The sequence below is a fragment of the Pelophylax lessonae genome (genome assembly GCF_965119305.1).
Source record: "Pelophylax lessonae genome assembly, chromosome: 5".
NCBI lineage: Eukaryota > Metazoa > Chordata > Amphibia > Anura > Ranidae > Pelophylax > Pelophylax lessonae.
In genome coordinates, this window is record NC_138772.1 from 54,511,589 (window position 1) to 54,530,868 (window position 19,280).

The 19,280-nt window shown below is 44.7% G+C and overlaps 1 protein-coding gene across 1 annotated transcript in view; it reads left to right on the plus strand.

Moving 5' to 3' along the window:
- Positions 1–3,587: 3,587 nt before the first annotated feature.
- The window catches only part of LOC309556349 (ferroportin-like), a gene marked incomplete at its 3' end in the record, with an annotated part of 46,351 nt that continues 30,658 nt past the window's right edge, over positions 3,588–19,280 (plus strand). The window contains exon 1 of the mRNA XM_082258804.1: positions 3,588–3,769. Coding sequence (XP_082114930.1) covers positions 3,730–3,769 — 40 coding nt within the window. The 5' untranslated portion in view covers positions 3,588–3,729. The remainder of the gene's footprint in view (positions 3,770–19,280) is intronic.

A 19,280-nucleotide genomic window follows, 5' to 3' on the forward strand; every position in this document is an offset into this window, starting at 1 on the left:
GGAGGAAGAAAAAAAGAGGATGAAAGGAGAGAAAAAGAGGGATGGATGGATAGAGAAAGAGAGAAAGCAAGAAAGAAAGAAGGGGAGAGGGAGAGAGAGGGCAAGAAAGAGGGATGGAGGGAGGAAGGGAGGGAGGGGGAGAGAAAGAAAGAAAGAAAGAAAGAAAGAAAGAAAGAAAGAAAGAAAGAAAGAAAGAAAGAAAGAAAGAAAGAAAGAAAGAAAGAAAGAAAGAAAGAAAGAAAGAAAAAAAGAAAGAAAGAGGGATGGAGGGAGAGAGAAGGAAAGAAAGAGGGAGGGAGAGAGAAGGAAAGAATGAAAGAAAGAAAGAGGGATGGAGGGAGGGAGAGAGAAGGAAAGAAAGTGCGAGAGAGAGAGAGGCCCTCCTCCTGCTACCTCCTCAGCCAGTGTCAGGATGGGCTTGCCTGCAGACAAGATGGTTCCCTCAGGCAGCTTCCTGTCCCATGGGTTCCACATAGGATGGTTGCACGGGTGTGCACTAATGTGCGTGCGCATCCGCTCACTCACACCGATACGCGCCGGAATGCAAATTGATGTGTGTGTGCGCGTATTGGTGTGAGTGCACATACACACGCATCCCATGACAAATGATGGCCCATTCCATGACAAAGGATGGCCCCAAATGGACTATTTAAACTGGGTCAGTACTCAGGATTAGTGCTGTCTTGTCTACAGCGTTCCTGTGATTGTCCTGTTTCCTGTTACGCTACATTTGTTTTCAGTTACTGACCCAGGTTGTTCTGACTTCTCCTGCTCTCCGCCTGAATCAACCCTGGCTTGTACTTTAACTCCACTCCTGTCTCTGCATCTGTATCTGTTCTAATCGCATGTGCAAGACCCAGCTTGTCTGACCCTGTTTATGTTCTAGTCCTTACGGAACTACCTAGCTGCAAGCATCTGTTCGTTAGCCACTGGGGCCTGCTCTTCTGCTTACTGCATCCAAGTACCAGCCTGTTCCAGTTCACGGAACATCTGCTGTCATCTGGCATACTGTCCTACCAGAAGCCCAGGAGCTAGCAAGACCACTGGCATTCATGCGACTATGCACTCCTGCCAGTGCTGTATCTTGGCCTAGGCAAACAAGGCCCAGGCCTAGGGTGGCACTTTGCAGGGGGGGGGGGGGGGGCAGCAAACTGCACCCCGCACACAAAAAAAAAACAAAAAAAAAACAGCCTCCTCCCTGCTCCCGCATGAAAAGAGTTCCAGCCGGCTTGTGGTACACCTTTAGTATAGTGCCAGTCTTATGGGGCGAATTGGGCCAGAGGGCAGGGTCCAGGAGGCAAATAAGTCTTGCACCCACAAAAAGCACTACCTGCCAGTATGATAGTACCGGCGGGTGAGGACATTCGGACAGACCGCAGGCCGCCAACCACACTTAATACAACTGGCCCGATGACCCCCAATGCTAATAAGTGTGGCACTGCAGCCTAATGCTCCGCCTACCCTCCTCCGCCCCCAGGTATAGCAGGCATCATGTCAATAATAGAACTGAATTTCTTTAAACATCCTTGTCCTTGAGCGAGAATATCGAATTGCATCATATACAAATAAGACTTTTAAATGTATATGATGGCAATAATATTTTGGACCTGCTCCCCTCATATGTGCTATCGCAATATATCACTGGGCTAGTAAGATTACTCCAATCTTATAAGATATTTGGACTTGTGTTTGCTGCCACTGATTATTTCACTTATTTGTACAATGCCTATGAACTTTCTAGTCATACAAATAAGTGATATATTCCTATAATTACAATCAGTGGCAGCAAACACAAGTCCAAATACCTTAGGCTGCACTAATGGGCACTGATAGGCTGCACTGGTAGCCACTGATGGGGCTGTACTGGTGGCCACTGATGAGGCTACACTGATATACTGCACTGATAAGGTTGCACTGATGGGCAGTAATGAGGCGGCACTGATAAGGCTGCAATGATGGGCACTGATGAGGCTGAACTTATGGGAACTGATGAGGCTATGCTGATGGGCACTGATACACTGTGTGTGGTCTGTCATTTACAGATGACAGAACGGGTCAGAAACAGGAAGGGGTGTGGCCTTTACAGGAAGGGGTGGGCCATATTCAAATCAGGGGGTGCACAAGTTTAGTCGGGTCTAGGGCAGCACAAATCCTAAATACACCACTGACTCCTGCACTACCTGTCTACTTTATCAGGGGCCTCGAATCAGAGGTGTAAGAGGGGCCTTCCTCTGCATATCAGGCTCTTTTACCAGGTACATGACAGCCAGTGGCTGCCTAAAGTTTTCTGTGACATCCCTCCTTCTCACTCCATCACCCAGTTCCAACTACCAGCCCACGCAGCTTACTATGTGGGTGGCCCAGGATGACACATTTGCCGATTTTGACGACTATTTTCCGGGATTCGGGCATAATTGGGACTGTTGGCAACTAAAAGAGTGACAGTGTGATGCTTTGAGACTTTGGAAGGAGTGCAGGTCAGAGTCAACCTACAGATCCAGTGGGACATTCCTTTTGCAAGTGCAGTGGAGCCAGGAGTTGTGCAATACAGCCAGGGGTTGTGCAGTGCAATCAGAGGTTGTGCAATGCAGCCAGAAGTTAAGCAGTCCTCAAATCCCACAGTTTTGCAGCGCTGAGTTCTGGGGAATCCCATGGTTCCCATCTTTATCCATGTTCATCATTCCCCAACAAAGACACAAAAAAACCTACACTGAGCTTTTTAGCCATCAGAAGAATGTGGAAAATGCTGTATGCTTGGCTTTATGTACTTGGAGTTGGGGGTTAATATATTTACCAGCAGCTCCTGTGGGAGTAGTGCTACAATAGTCAGATCTTTCCACTTACTTGTAAGAAGTGCACTGGCTAGGGTCACACTATTGGGGGGTGCTGCTCGCGTTTGTGCAGGCACAGGGGCCCGTTCAGTTGAAATGGCTGCTGTACCTGTGGGAAATACAAGGAAAAAGCACCTGATCCTTTGTTAAAAATGCGGTGCATGCAACCGTATGGAAATATTGATGTGGTTTCATGCACCTGAAAACACATTGTGTTTTCCCATGCATGGGGGTGCCATTAAGAATTAAAGGCACCCCAGTGCATCTGCTAAAAAGCAGTGCCTTATGGTTGCAGGTGCGGGAACGTCTGCAATTTACATGTGGTCCTGCACCCACATATGTGTGAACCTAGGCATAATAAATGTATGGAAAGCAAAGGTAGTTACAGTATAAGTCAAAAACTTTTTTTTTGGATAGTAGGGTTGGAACCCCTGTAGCATTTCTGTATTATGCAAGGCCAATAATAAGGCTAATTTATAAACTTTCCTCTGCCTGAGGCTGTCACATGTCTAATGTATTGCATTCATATAGTTGTGTACAGAACAGACTCAACCGGGGCGTTCACATGTAAATCTTTAGATTGTGATTGGCTTTGTACCAGCGTCATGCAAGCAGTCTTTGTGAGTTGGAGGAAGCGTGTGCATAAGAAGAGCAGGAATGTAATGAAACAGGAGGAACAGAAGTGAACAGATGATGGAGACAGGTCAGGTGCCATACCATCCTCCTCTGAGCTTCCACATTCAGCTATTATAATAGTGAAGTCTGCAAAAAATTCAAGACGTTCAGGCACTTCTATTTTTCCACAATATATTTCACATTGTGGAGAACTGTATGATACTGTATGATACTGCAGCGGCGACGAGGAATTTATTAAAACCGCTATCAAACACAAAAAATCATGGCAACAGCAGGGAACCAGAAATGTATGGGCTGTTCTGGTGAGTACTGAATTTGTTCTAATTTGCAGAAATACACGCAACATGAGAACTTCTTTATGGACACACACAGGGCTCTCCACCCATAGATTTTTTTCAAAAAAAGGTAGATTTTTAAAAAAAATATTTTATTATATCTTTTCATGTGACAACACTGAAGAAATTACACTTTGTTACAATGTAAAGTAGTGAGTGTACAGCTTGTATAACAGTGTAAATGTGCTGTCCCCTCAAAACAACTCAACACACAGCCATTAAAGTGGAGTTCCACCCATTTTTTAAATTTACTTTTACTTTTATCCAAAATTTACTTTCATCCAAATGGCCATCCGCAGTGCATTTTTTTTTTATCAAGAAAGACTTTATTGAACATTCACATAAAAAACATAACAGTAAGACCAAGACCGGTTCACCCCCTCATTGCTTACAAATAATACAGATGTCAATTCCCTCCAACACCCAATCAGCAATTATACATAGTACCATTAATTAGTACCTCTCCCTTTTTTTTTTTTATATTTTTTTGCCGCATCAAATAACAACCCGCAGTGTCGAGACCCACCAGTCTTCTTCCACCATACTGGTTATCAACATCCTCTTTCACTTAGGTTTTCTCCTACATTTGCCCACCACCCACCAGCAGCCTATCAACACCAGGTCCATCGGTGCCAACCTCGGCATAGCTAGCCAGGGGGCCCACAGCTTGTCAAATTTGCCCAGATTTCCCCTATGTTGATGAATGTACTTCTCCTGGGTGGGGGACTGCACCCATATATCCACCCCGCCCTGGGCTCTAACTGCATGCTTAAGCTGCAAATAGTAAAACTTCATGTATATTGGTAGGGGATATGATTCCCTCAGGTCATCAAAGGACCTGAGGGTGCCATTGCAAATGATTTGTTTCAACTCATTGCCACCTAGCCCCGTGGGGCACCTTGGCTAATTCAGAATATCTAGAATTGTTCCAAATTGAGCTGAAACTAGTAAACCCTACCACCTGTTGAAGCTGCCGGGCTTTGTTCCATATTTTCTGGATAAGAGCATACGTGGGAAAGAGTTGCACCTCATTTTTCCTAACTACCAAACCCAGCAGTTGCATATCAAAGACAAAATGTTAAATAATAGTCTATATGAAAAAAATGAAAATAATTGAACCAAAGGTCCACAGAATGGTCAAATCCCCTGAGCTCAAAAAATAGAAAAAATGAGTAAAAGTTCCCATAATGGTTCCACAGCGGTACATGTAAAAAAAAAATAAGAATTCACCACTTCAGCCTGCCTTTTAGTCCACAGTTGTAGATTTGCCTACTTCAACCATCACCCTCAGGTGGAGGTGGACGAGGGCGCAGGAGATGGTCATTACGGTCAATCTAGGTGGAGGCCTCTGTAGGGTTTTCAAAAAAGGGACTCTGGCCCCCTGCAGTAATCCTCAGTTTAGCTGGATATAGCATGGCATATATCACCTGCATTTGCCTCAAGCGTTGTTTAACTGCAGAGAACTTCGCTCTACTCCTTTGGACCTCCGCCGAGAAGTCTGGATAAAATGAAACTCTAACTCCCTTATATTGCACATCACGGTGTTCTCTTGCGAGACACAATACAGTCTCTTTATCATTGTAGTTAAGGAGACATGCAAGCATAGTACGCGGGGGGCGGCCCGGTTGCAGGGGGCGAGAGGGGACCCTGTGAGCCCTCTCAACTGCATATAGAGGGGAAAAAACATTTTTACCAAAGATGTCAGTCAACCAAAGTTCAATGAATGCCGTGGGGTCCCTACCCTCCACCTTTTCTGGGAGACCCACAATCCTGACATTATTTCGCAGAAGGCGATTCTCTATGTCTTCAGCCTTTGCTTCCAGAGCCCTGGTGAGCCGAACAGTGTCCTGAAAATCCTTGTTAAAGGATGTAGCTGATCTTCCAAATCACTTATCCTGCTTTCAGCCGCAGTTGTGCGTTTGCTGACCTTCTGCAGATCCTGACGGATCAAGGAGACTGCTTCAGTCAAGTTACCAAATTGGGCCTGTAAATGATCCACAGAAGCATTGCACTTTTGGATTGCCCAAAATATATCCGCTAGGGTAGGCTGCTCAGTGTCCCCAGGGTCCCCATCCTGCACCCCCACTGCTGTAGTATCAATAGTGGTGTCCATGGGCTCGTTCCCTCCCTGTACTGAGGGCTCCACTAGGCGCAATTCATGCACCGCCCCCGCACTCACCTCCTTCCCCCCCTGTAATGGGGGATTTCTGTGTAAAAAAAACGCATGTCACGTTGCACTTCATTGGAGGTGGATTTAGGCGGCTTACTGACTTTGCTGGAACTCGCAGGCTTGTCTCCTTTGATGGACTTCTGTGATAGACTCAGCATGGCGGCTTCTTGGATTCCTGGCATTGCGGCTTCCTCCCGCTATTTGCGGCGCCGCATCACCCGGTAAATAGACAGGTAAAGACTGCCAGACATCCGCGAGGCTATCGGGTATCGGTGGCTGCAGGGTAACCCGGCTGTGGGAACGGGAAGAGGATCAGTTTGGACGGATGCCGGCGGGAGCTCTGTGAGACACGTCTGTTCACATGCCGCTCTTGGCTACGCCCCCGAAGTACCTCCCGCAGTGCATTACTAAATAGATAATATCTTTTTTTTTTTTTTTTTTTAAATGTCTAAATAACTTTTTTTGATCTGTGGACGCGGTAAGTCTGGTCCCAGCCACCTAGCCGATGTCGTCATAAGGCGATTCAAATGGGCTCCAGGGATATCGGCATCATCTATCCCAGGAGTCCATGGAAATCACCTAATGAAGAAACTGAAAAAGAGAGGGGGTTGGGACTTTAAATGAGGAGCATAACTAATATCAGGCCAGATATGACAAGTGGTCATAGCATTGCATAAGCAACAAAAGAAAATTGTAATAAAAACCAACGTTTAATGGCTACCACAGCATGTAAAACCCTTGAAATACCATGGCAATTAATACATAACATGATGAAAACAGTACATCACTATAGTGAGGTCATAACACATAGATATGAAATTGGGTTGTACAGAGCTGGTTACATATAGATTCTAATAAATGTATAAGGTTGGTAAATATTGGATGATAAATACTATACAAGCCAACTGGGTGAATAAAACATGAAAGTTGCATCCTAAATTGCTCGACGTGTTTCGTAGAAAACTTTCTACTTCTTCAAAAGCAGGTGCACAAGAGATGGTCTATGAAAAATGTATGAAACAAAAAAGTCAAATCTGTAAAGAAAAGTGCACGCAACCTCGGGCAATAACGCTTTAATAAAGGACAATAACACAGTACATTGGAATTGCACTCTGGTGGGACCTGAGGAAGGAGGCTCCGACTCCAAAACGCGTTGTCCGTAGTAACAGCAAAGGCAATGCACCCGTGTCTTGAATCCCCCACCTCGCAGCTCCGTACAACTTGTTGCTCCGGCTTTGGCTGAGGCTCTCCTGAGGCGCCGTAGATCACGTCCGTATAGTGCGCAGGCGCACTAGAACCGGCATCCGGTGACCAGGCAACACAGGAAGTGAAGGAGAGCGGGGATACAGCGGCGGCAGCCGCGGATGAGGAGACCGCAGAGTCACCATCTGGAGGGACGGGAGGAGCGAGTAGCTTCTGTTGGAATGCTGTAAAGCGAATGCCTTAAAGGAAAAGTGTGAGTGCAATTCCAATGTACTGTGTTATTGTCCTTTATTAAAGCGTTATTGCCCGAGGTTGCGTGCGCTTTTCTTTACAGATTTGAATTGTTTTGATCCGCGCGCCCCCCCCCCCCCCCCAGTGGAGTGAGAGAGGAGCAGCAGCAACCAGGACATTTCAGCTAAAAAACATACAAACAAAGGAGGTGAACACATGGACAGCGCCATGGGCTGGTGAAGTACTCCTCTTTGTACTTATTGTATATCAGCATGTGCAGCATCTGTCCTTTTTGAATGAAACAAAAAATGATTGAATAGTTGGCAAAGAGTGTATATTCAATATATACCAAAATATGGGGACAGGAGGGGAAAATAATCCCCACCAGACAAGTGTAAACCCCCCAAAAAAATGTACCTTACAGAGCCGGCTTGGGGTGATATGTAGGTGCTGAAGGTCAAGGGCTGTCTGAAACTTCCAAAACGGGAACTGAGGGAGTAATATCAAGGGCACAAGCATGTGCAAGGACCATAAGTAATACAGATCTCCATTGTAGTGAATGAAGTGAAATAAGGTAAGACAATAGGAATTCTGAGGGTAAAAAACAAAAAAGTAAAAAAAGTAGTGGAAGAGTATATAGATGTTAATATTAATCCATATAGATATATTGCCTTAACGGCATATGGTGAATGGCTGCTAGTTGAATCCCAAAACGCCAAAAGAGAATAGAGAGTGTAATGATTCGCCAACCTCAATCAGGCTCAAAATAGATTTCCGCTGCTGGGTCTAATTATTTGGTACTTGTAGTGCATGCACGAGGAGATCACACTGACACACATTGTTCAGGTAAATGATACTTCCTGTTTATTTCTAATGTACAGCGAGTTAAATAGTTAGTAGGCGGTGTCATATGTTAGTACGTCATAAGCATAATATTAGCATAATACTGATTATTTGCAGTTTTCTGGTTAGTCATGTCCATTATAAGGTAGTCCCCTTCGAGTTTATGAATGTTATCTAGGCACTGTGCCAAGGCTCCATCTTCCTCACAAAATTCCATTTCGATGGAGGGGGTATCTAGTAACGGCCATTTTGAGTAAGGAATTCAGAAAGAAAAGATATGTACATGTACAGAGAAACAGACATAGAAAAATAGACATTTTGCTTAATTCATAGTGTTCATCACATTCCTTCACAAGAGAAGGAGTCCCCATGCTAGTAGTGCATGGAGGTGCCGCTCAAATGTGAGACTGTAATAGAACGAATAGTGCTGAAAACACCCAGTGAAACGACTCAAATAAGATATAGGTTAAGATAGAATAAAAGTAAAAAGTGTGGCCAGAGTGAATAGGAAAATACCTTGAAAATGGATGAAAGTAAATGGCAGCAAAAGTGAAGACGAAGGAAACAAAGTTAGATCAATGAAATGAAAACACCATCACTCAAATTACCTATTGTCACCATGTATGTCCATAGTCCAAAATGTCCGTGAGTCAAAAGAGAGATTGTAAAATAACAAGTATGGTCCTGAAAAGAAGGGGGGGTATAAATATACCCCCACATGATTGGCCCTGATGCCTCCCAGCATCACGCAGGGCGCTCTTCACAGGGGGGAACGTCATCAAAAGAGCGGCTATTGCCGCTCGAGTGTATGGCGCCAAATCCCTCGTGAGTTGGAACGCCGATGGAAACCTTCACGCCGGCATAGGCGCCATAAAGATGATGTCACATCTACGGCGTGGAAGGCGTGGCGCCCATTCGTTGCAGGCAATCCCACCTCCTCCCCCTGGGGGGGGGAGGGCACCCGACCCGGAGCACATCTCAGTTCCCGAAAGTGAATGGCGAACGTGGCAACTCTGGGCATGCACATCCACCCAGAAAAACAACCAAGGGACGTGGGGCTAGCAAAAGTGTCAGTGTTGCTTCGTTCTATTACAGTCTCACATTTGAGCGGCACCTCCGTGCACTACTAGCATGGACTCCTTCTCTCTATTCTCTTTTGGCGTTTTGGGATTCAACTAGCAGCCATTCACCATATGCCGTTAAGTCAATATATATATATGGATTAATATTAACGTGTATATACTCTTCCACTACTTTTTTTTACTTTCTTTGTTTTTTACCCTCAGAATTCCTATTGTCTTACCTTATTCCACTACTTCATTCATTACAATGGAGATCTGTATTACTTATGGTCCTTGCACATGCTTGTGCCCTCGATATTACTCCCTCAGTTCCCGTTTTGAACGTTTTAGACAGCCCTTGACCTTCAGCACCTACATATCACCCCAAGCCGGCTCTGTAAGGTAAATTATTGGAGGGGTTTACACTTGTCTGGTGGGGATTATTTTCCCCTCCTGTCCCTATTCTTTGGTATATATATATTGAATTACATACACTCTTTGCCAACAATTTAATTATTTTGGTTTCATACATTTTTCATAGACCTTCTCTTGTGCACCTGCTTTTGAAGAAGTAGAAAGTGTTCTACGAAATACGCTGAGCAATTTAGAATGCAAGTTTCACGTTTAATTCACCCAGTTGGCTTGTATAGTGTTTATCATCCAATATTTACCAACCTTATACATTTATTAGAATCTATATGTAACCAGCTCTGTACAACCCAGTTTCATATCTATGTGTTATGACCTCACCATTGTGATGTACTGTTTTCATCATATTATGTATTTATTGCCATGGTATTCCAAGGTTTTTACATGCTGTAGTAGCCATTAAATGTTGGTTTTTATTACAATTTTCTTTTGTTGCTTATGCAATGCTATGACCACTTGTCATATCTGGGCTGATATTAGTTATGCTCCTCATTAAAGTCCCATCCCCCTCTCTTTTTCATATAGCCAGGGATGGAGACACATTTTATGTGCCTCATATAAAGTCCCAAAACCCCCCTTTTTTTTATAATGAAGAAACTGTGCCATGTGTCATTACAGCGCAGGTGCGAGATCGGGAGGTGCATGCTGGGTAGCCAGCTGCACCGAATCCCGGAAATAAACACAAGCGGGCTTCAGATGACCACAACCTCAATGGCCCCTGCCTGCTTCCAAGATCAGGTAAGATCTAATTGATTTAAAACAAAGAAGAAGGAACAAATTATTAACATTTTTAAAATCAAAAAGTAGAAGCTATAACGAACCCAGCAAACCATTTAAAAAAAAATTGGGGACTAGAACTCTGCTTTAATGTCTAAACCACTGGCAACAAAAGTGAGTACACCCCTAAGTGGCAATGTCCAAATTGGGCCCAATCATCCCTTTTCCCTCCCCGGTGTCATGTGACTTGTTAGTGTTACAAGGTGTGAATGGGAAGCAGGTATGTTGAATTATATGTTATCGCTCTCACTCTCTCATACTGGTCACTGGAAGTTCAAAATGGCACCTCATGGCAAAGAACTCCCTGAGGATTTGAAAAAAAGAGTTGTTGCTCTACATAAAGATGGCCTAAGCTATAAGAAGATTGCCAAGACCCTGAAACTGAGCTGCAACACCGTGGCCAAGACCACAGTGGTTTACCAGGACAGGATCCACTCAGAACAGGCCTCGCCATTGTCAACCAAAGAAGCTGAGTGCACGAGCTCAGCGTCATATCCAGAGATTGTCTTTGGGAAATAGACATATGAGTGTTGCCAGCATTTCTGCAGAGGTTGAAGGGGTGGGGGGTGACAGTCTGTCAGTGCTCAGACCATACACTGCACACTGCATCAAATTGGTCTGAATGGCTGTCGTCCCAGAAGGAAGCCTCTTCTAAAGATGATGCACAAGAATGCCCGCAAATAGTTTGCTGAAGACAAGCAGACCAAGGACATGGATTACTGGAACTATATATACAAACCCAAATCCAAAAAAGTTGGGACACTGTACAAATTGTGAGTAAAAAAGGAATGGACTAATTTACAAATCTCATAATCTTATATTTTATTCTCAATATAATATAGATAACATATCAAATGTTGAAAGTGAAACATTTTGAAATGACATGCCAAATATTGGCTCATTTTGGATTTCATGAGAGCTACACATTCCAAAAAAGTTGGGACAGGTAACAATAAGAGGCCAGAAAAGTTAAATGTACATATAAGCTGGAAGCTGAGTAAAGGTAGGCTGTCGGGGGCGTGGCAGGAAGATGGTGCCGTGAGGAGGCTCGCTGAGGAGCTCCGTGCTCTCCGCAATGGCGTCCGCCCGTAATCAGCGGTAGCCCGGCATATCCCTCCCCGGAAACCTCGCGAGACTTGCGGCTCACCTCGGAGCTCACACACCGCCTCTGAGCGTGGGGACAGCCGAAGCCGGACGGCGTGCAGCTCCGCAAGCAGGGGTACGAGTGGCGGCGGAGGTACGCTATTGAAGTCACGAGGGCAACCCCGCGCTAGTTCGGATCCTGACTCTGTGTCTGGAGTGGCGAGCGGAGGCGGTGGGGGCCTTACAGAGGATTGAGAGTCGCTTAACCTCCAGCATGCCGAAGGAGTATATAGCTGTGGAGGAGTGAATGGTGGTGGATTTCCCTCAGAGGCGCAAGCAGAGGAGGACAATTGAATAGTGCTCGTGATCAGCTCATGCAAGCTGGAGAAGTGCCCGGTGTGAGGAGCCAAGGCCTGTCGGTCCGGAGCGTGGATATTTCCACATATTTTCTCCGGGGGTCTCGGAGTGGAGGGGTGGAAGAACGCGCTAGTATGGCGCCAAAGCGGCCGGCTGCAAACACCGAGATGGCGGCAAAAAAAGACGCTAAATGCTCAGGTAACAGTAAGGAAATCCAAGAACAACTTATAGGCGGAAAAAGGGATGAGATATCCACAGTTCGTGATGAATGGCCAACAGCACAGTCTCCATCACCTCAAGCCCTGCAAACGCAGCCAGAGAGCTGGAAGGAGATCCTAGCCATGATGCCTACTAAGAAGGACTTGATGGAAATAGCTGCAAACATAGTAAGTTCTTTAACTACTGAAATAACCTCCTTAAAGGGACAGATTAATAATTTGGATGGCAGGATTGTGGTGGTAGAGAATGGTCAAAGTCAGTTAATGCAGAGAGTGGAACATATTGAGGCTGTGCAGAAATCAATGGCTAATAAATTTATCACGCTACAATTACAACAGGATGACGGGGAGAACAGACAACGTCGGAACAATATACGTCTCAGGGGTCTCTCTGAAGATATCTCAAGTACGGAATTAAGGGGTAAGCTCGGTGAAATATTCAATGGCCTACTGGAACGACCCCTTACAGAGGCCATTGAAATAGACAGAGTCCATAGAGTGAGAGCTCCACGTAGTGTGGGGGCGGATTTCCCCCGGGACGTATTAGCAAGGATTCATTTTTTTGCTCAAAAAGAACAAATTATGTTGAAAGCCTGGGATAGGGGCCCCTTTGATTACGAAGGGTCAAAGATCAGGATCCTGCCAGACCTTTCTAAAAAGACACTAAGAATGCGTGCAGCGGTCAAGCCTTTGCTTGAAGAAATTCGGAAAGCAGGGGCAACGTACCATTGGGGACACCCATTCCACATAAGGATAAAGAAGGAGGACTCTATGTTTATTTTGAGATGGCCTGACCAGTTGCAAGGACTTTTTTTCTTTCTTAAAAATACAGCCAATTGAGGTAGCAGACTGGTTAGATGTATTAATACCGTAGAACTAGCTCTCGAGGAATTAAGTAGCAGGAGGGAGAGGGTGGATAGACAGATGGGCCGAAGTCGGGATGTGTTGAATAATTAGCGGGCCAAGTTAATTTAAGTAGATGGGTAGACAGGTATCAGCTATTTGTTAAAGGTAATGGCCGTAATTACGGGGAGGGGGGCTTGCTGGACCATACATACAAGGGGTTGGGGTTAAGGGGTGGAGGGGGGTTGCCATAAGACGGGTCTGGAATTGATAAATCAAGGGGTGTTGTGATATATGATAATGTGGTGAGTTGTGATATAATGTACTATTAATGTGCTGCATGATACCCATTTAGAACCCCCCAAATCCAAACCCACCCGATACAGTTGTGTGAGAAGGGCGGACGCCCGGGGACGCACGGACCCTCGAAGGTCTGTTGTCTTGATTTTTGTCCCTTGTTTTTTTTTTTTTTTTTTTTGTGGATGTCGTGTTATTCGTAAAGGTAGTAAGAAGTCCTCCTCACGGCGCGCATCTTGATTGCCCGCCCAAATAGGACGCGTTGTGGTACGCAAGGTCAAGAGTAGACCAAAGTTAGTCAAACACACTGACACACCGGTAGTGGGGGGAGCGGAAGGCGGAGGGGAACGGGGAAGAGGTTAGGGGGGGGGGGTCACTCCCCCCTATTTTTTTTTTTTCTCTTTCTCTTCCTTTTGCTTTCTCCTGATTTTTTCTTCTCCTGTCCCTTCCCTCTCTCTCTCCTTCCCCCCTCTCCCGCCCTAGTCCCCGCTGTACTATATAAGTGAAGTTTTAGTGGGAAGGGAGTCGTGAGATTCCTGTCGGTTTAAGTAAGATAGGAATAAAAATAAGACAGGGAAGGATCAGGTAAGAAGGTGGTAGAATGCAAGGTACTAAAATTACGTCCTTAAATGTCAGGGGGCTTTCAACCCCCGAAAAAAGATCACGTTTGCTGCTGGACATGAGACGCAGCCGAACACAGATTGCATTTATTCAAGAAACATACTTTAAACATGAAAAAATTCCGAGGCTACATAATAAGAACTTCCCGTGGGCATACCATGCCCCATCTCCAATAGCAAAGTCAAAGGGAGTTAGCATTATTATAGCAAAAGAGGTTGCTTGGACCCATATCGACACGCGCTCAGATCCACAGGGAAGATATTTAATGTTAAAAGGCAAGATTGGGAATAAAATGATCACTCTGGTAAATACATACTTCCCCAACAGTAGCCAGCTGGCTTTTCTATTACTTTTGACACCAATAATCCTTGAATTCCAAGAGGGTTCACTAATTATGGGTGGGGATTTCAATTACGCGGCCGAGCCTATGTTGGATACGTCAGTGGGAACGTCACATTTACCATACGCTCGGTTGAAAAAACTCAGCAGGGAGTTGTCCCTGCTTAGTTTAATTGACCCCTGGAGAATTATGCATCCAGAGGAGAAAGACTATACGTATTTCTCCCCAATACATAATAGATATTCCAGGATTGATCGGATTCTGATTTCACAGACAGAGCTATCCAGAGTAGTGTCGTCCCAGATTGGATCTTTTTCCATGTCGGATCACTCACCTATCCATATCACAATAAATTTTAAAGCAGGCCCAAAAAGGCCACCGACATGGAGATTGAACGAAATCCTAGTACAATCAATAGAAACAAAAACAGAGATTCAGACAGAATTAGAAAGGTATTTCCAGGAAAACACGAGCGAGCAAGCGACGCCATCGAGCATTTGGGAGGCACACAAGTGTGTCATCAGAGGAGTGATGATACGGTTGGGTGCCAAACGCAAACGTGAAAAAGAGAGAGAGATTGCTGAGTTGTTGGCTCAGATAGAGACTTTGAGTTTAGTGCATAAAAAAACAGTAGCGAAGATACAACTGTCGCCCTTAACGAAGGCCAGGGAAAAACTCAATGAATTGCTATATGAGAGAGTTATGAGATCCTTAGTGGCACAAAAAAGACATTTCTATGAATACTCAGACAAACCGGGGGCGATGCTGGCCCGAGCCTTAAGGGGACCGCAGAAACGAACGGTAATAAACCATATACGTGCAAAAGGGGGACAAAAAATATCTGGAATAGAAGAAATTGCAGAGGAATTTAGTAGATTTTATCAAGGATTATATGACATCGCCTCCTCGGAGCCAGCCAGAGTGGGGGGGGGGCTGGCTTCGACGAGGCGATCAAATATATCAAAAATTCGGACATGCGGACATTGGAACCGGACCAGGCGAGCGTGATGGAGGAGAGGATTTCAGAGGAAGAGCTTAAGTTGGCCTTGGCGCAGACAAAACCACACAAAGCCCCCGGTCCAGACGGTTTCTCCTTTGTATATTATAAGCAATTTTTTGAGATCCTGAAAGCTCCTCTACTAGCGCATTTGAATTATATTGGGGAGGGAGGAAGTATGCCAATAGATTCTTTACGGGCGTACATCACCCTTATCCACAAAGATGGGAAGGATGCAACGATATGTGGAAGTTACCGTCCAATCTCCTTGCTGAATTTGGATACCAAGTTATTCGCAAGGATGATTGCGAACCGGATTCTGCCATACATACCGAGCCTAATCCATTATGATCAGGTGGGGTTTGTCCCTACAAGAGAGGCGAGGGACAACACCACCCGAGCAGTGGACCTAGTGTACAATGCGCAACGACGGAAAGTGCCAATGATGCTGTTGGCCGTAGACGCCGAGAAGGCTTTTGACAGGGTGGCCTGGAACTTTATCAGGGCCACCCTGACGCACATTGGCCTAGGAGAAAGAATGTTGACTTACATTATGGCATTGTATTCTAGGGCCTCGGCGGCGGTCAGGGTAAATGGGTGGAATTCTGACTTCTTTCAGATTAAAAACGGCACTCGCCAGGGATGTCCTCTGTCCCCACTGATTTTTATTCTTGCGCTAGAGCCCCTTTTGTGGAATATACGTCAAAATGCGGAAATAGCGGGACTTAATGTGGCAAAGGGACAACACAAGGTGGCAGCGTATGCAGATGATCTACTATTTTTTGTGACAGAACCCGAAAAAACACTCCCACAAATACTAGACGCTATTAGTAAATATGGAGAGGTATCCTTTTTCAAAATAAACATATCTAAATCATCGGCATTAAACGTCTCTATGCCTGCAGGAAAATATAAGAACTTGCGGCAATGTTTTCCTTTTCAGTGGAACAATCAATCAATAGAATACCTAGGAATACATATCACTTCAAAACCTTCGGATTTGTTTGAGGTAAATTTCTCCCCACTTCTGAAGATATTGAGGACTGATGTACAGAAATGGCAGACATTGGTATTGTCATGGTTTGGCCGATGTAGTGCTTTAAAAATGAATGTGCTGCCCCGACTTCTGTACGTTATACAAGCTGTGCCAATTACAATACCAATGGCTTTCTTTGTTCAGGTTAAAAGTTTATTTCGAAATTTTATCTGGGCGAAAAAATCTCCCCGTATAGGGATGCAGATCTTAACCCTCCCGAAGGCAAAGGGAGGGGTGGGATTGCCTGACCTGTTACGGTACTATAGGGCGGCCCAGCTTATGAGGGTGTATGACTGGCACTGCAACCAATCACACAAACAGTGGGCACATATGGAAAGAGAGATTATGAATTCTCCTACACCAGTTGCCCCATGGACTCCCATTCTGAAAACAGACAAAATACTCTCCCATCCGACAATAGGGGCAACGCTACATATAGCAACAAAACTACAAAACCATCAAGCAGTAGCACCCTCGGTCTCACCCTTGACGCCGTTGGTAGGAAACGCCTCTTTTATCCCTGGGAATACCAATGGGAAAATTATAGAGCTAGCCAAGGCGGGTAGAGCACGTCTGAGGGACGTATGGACTCAAGGTGATCCACCAACTACTGAAGAGATAATGACATGGCCCGAAGGGAAGTTGGACATTTTTAGTGCATTCCAAATCAGACACTATTGTAAACAGCTACAAAATAGTGGGTATATCCCAAGGTCATTAACACCATTTGAGTCTTTATGTGAGGGTGGGGAGCGAATTCCGCATGTACTATCTTACATGTACTCGCTCCTAGGGGGTATACAGGACCTACACCGTCCGAGGTTTGTGCAGAAATGGGAGAAAGATCTTGCTGTCTCTTTCAATCAACAACAAGTAAATAAAATCCTGAGACTCGCTCATAAAGCATCAATTGCCAGCAGATATCAGGAGATTAGTTATAAAGTATTAACCAGATGGTATAGGGTGCCGAGGATCCTGCACAAAATGGATCGAAAAAACTCGGACAAATGTTGGCGATGCGGAGAAGAGGGGGGGACTATGATACATATATTTTGGTCATGCCCAGCAATTGGGGAGTTTTGGAACGAGGTGGCCCGAATAATTGAGGAATTAACAACATTTAAGGTAAGAGAAGATCCGGCATTGTGCCTACTACATTGTACGAGTAATTCTATTAAAAGATATAGAAACTCTATTTTGATACATTTATTGAACGCAGCGAAGGCCTGTATACCAGCTATGTGGGGACAGACTCAGAGCCCAACAGTACGTTTGTGGCTCTCCAAAATAAGGGAGATTCAGAGGATGGAATCATTAACTGCAGCACGGTTAAGTATGGAAGAGCGGCATAGGGTACGATGGCAACCCTGGACGTTGTTCACATGCTCAGAGGAATACTTACAGACAGTAGGATAGGGGGGCGGGCGCGGGGGGGAGGGGGGGAGGTGGGTTGGAGAGGGCGGGAGAGAGGCTATTTTTATTCATTATTATTTTTTTTTTTTTTTAATTTTACTGCTTTCAAATTCTTTTTTTTTTTTTCCTTTCTTCTGCGATCTTCTGTCTTGCTCTCTCTATACCGGGTGTGACAGTGGAGGAGATAGATAGGTGAGGTTTGACAATTAGGCGGGTTATCCGGAATATATGTTGTGTATGTCTTGTCTGGGTAGGGGATTTTTCTCCCCCCATCCCCCCTTTTTTTTTTTTCTTCTTCTTCTTCCCTCCCGCTGTCAAGGACAGGGGGAGAGGAAAGGGGAGGACTTTCTTCCTTATGCCGAAGAGAAATGATTTCTGTGTCGGCGCTTGTGGGGTTTTTTTCTTTTTTTTTTTTTTTTTCTTTTTCTCACGGATGAGTTTGGATTTGTGAGGGCTGGCGAAATGGGGGGTTAATTAACGTGTTTTGGTGTGTGGTCTCACGAATTGAGTGAAATGCTCACGGTATATGACATGGGGGGAGTAGGGAAGGGTTCCACCTCCCCTCCTCTTATGTTTTTGTTGTTTATGTTTGTGTGTTATATTATGTTCCTATTCACGGGTGGGAGAGTACAAACTTCCTTCTCCCTGTCGGGTCGAAGGTCAAAGTGCACTAATGGATATTAAAGAAGGTATAAAGAAGTGTTTTTTTTTTTTTTTTGTTTGTTGTGCAGAAGGCATAAGGGAATCACATGGTGTGTATCCTCCAAGGAAGGAGGTTTTTTTTTTTTTTTTTTTTCTTTTTTTGTTTGTTGTGCAGAAGGCATAAGGGAATCACATGGTGTGTATCCTCCAAGGAAGGAGGTTTTTTTTTTTTTTTTTTTTTTTTTTTTTTTCTTTTTTTTTTTGTGTTTTATCGTGTGTTTTGATTATTTATTGCCGGGATGGGGGGAGGCTGGGTGAAGTGGCGATGTAAATGTTATCGATATATTGTAGATAAGTATGTAATGTATTTGAAAACAATAAAATGCTGAGTTAAAAAAAATGTACATATAAGGAAAAGCTGGAGGACCAATTTGCAACATATTAGGTCAATTGGCAACATGATTGGGTATAAAAAGAGTCTCTCAGAGTAGCAGTGTCTCTCAGAAGTCAAGATGGGCAGAGGATCACCAATTCCCCCAATGCTGCGGCGAAAAATAGTGGAGCAATATCAGAAAGGAGTTTCTCAGAGAAAAATTTAAAAGAGTTTTAAATTATCATCATCTACAGTACATAATATCATCCAAAGATTCAGAGAATCTGGAACAATCTCTGTGCGTAAGGGTCAAGGTCGGAAAACCATACTGGATGCCCGTGATCTTCGGGCCCTTAGACGGCACTGCATCACATACAGGAATGCTACTGTAATGGAAATCACAACATGGGCTCAGGAATACTTCCAGAAAACATTGTCGGTGAACACAATCCACCATGCCATTCGCCGTTGCCGTCTAAAACTCGATAGGCCAAAAAAGAAGCCATATCTAAACATGATCCAGAAGCGCAGGCGTTTTCTCTGG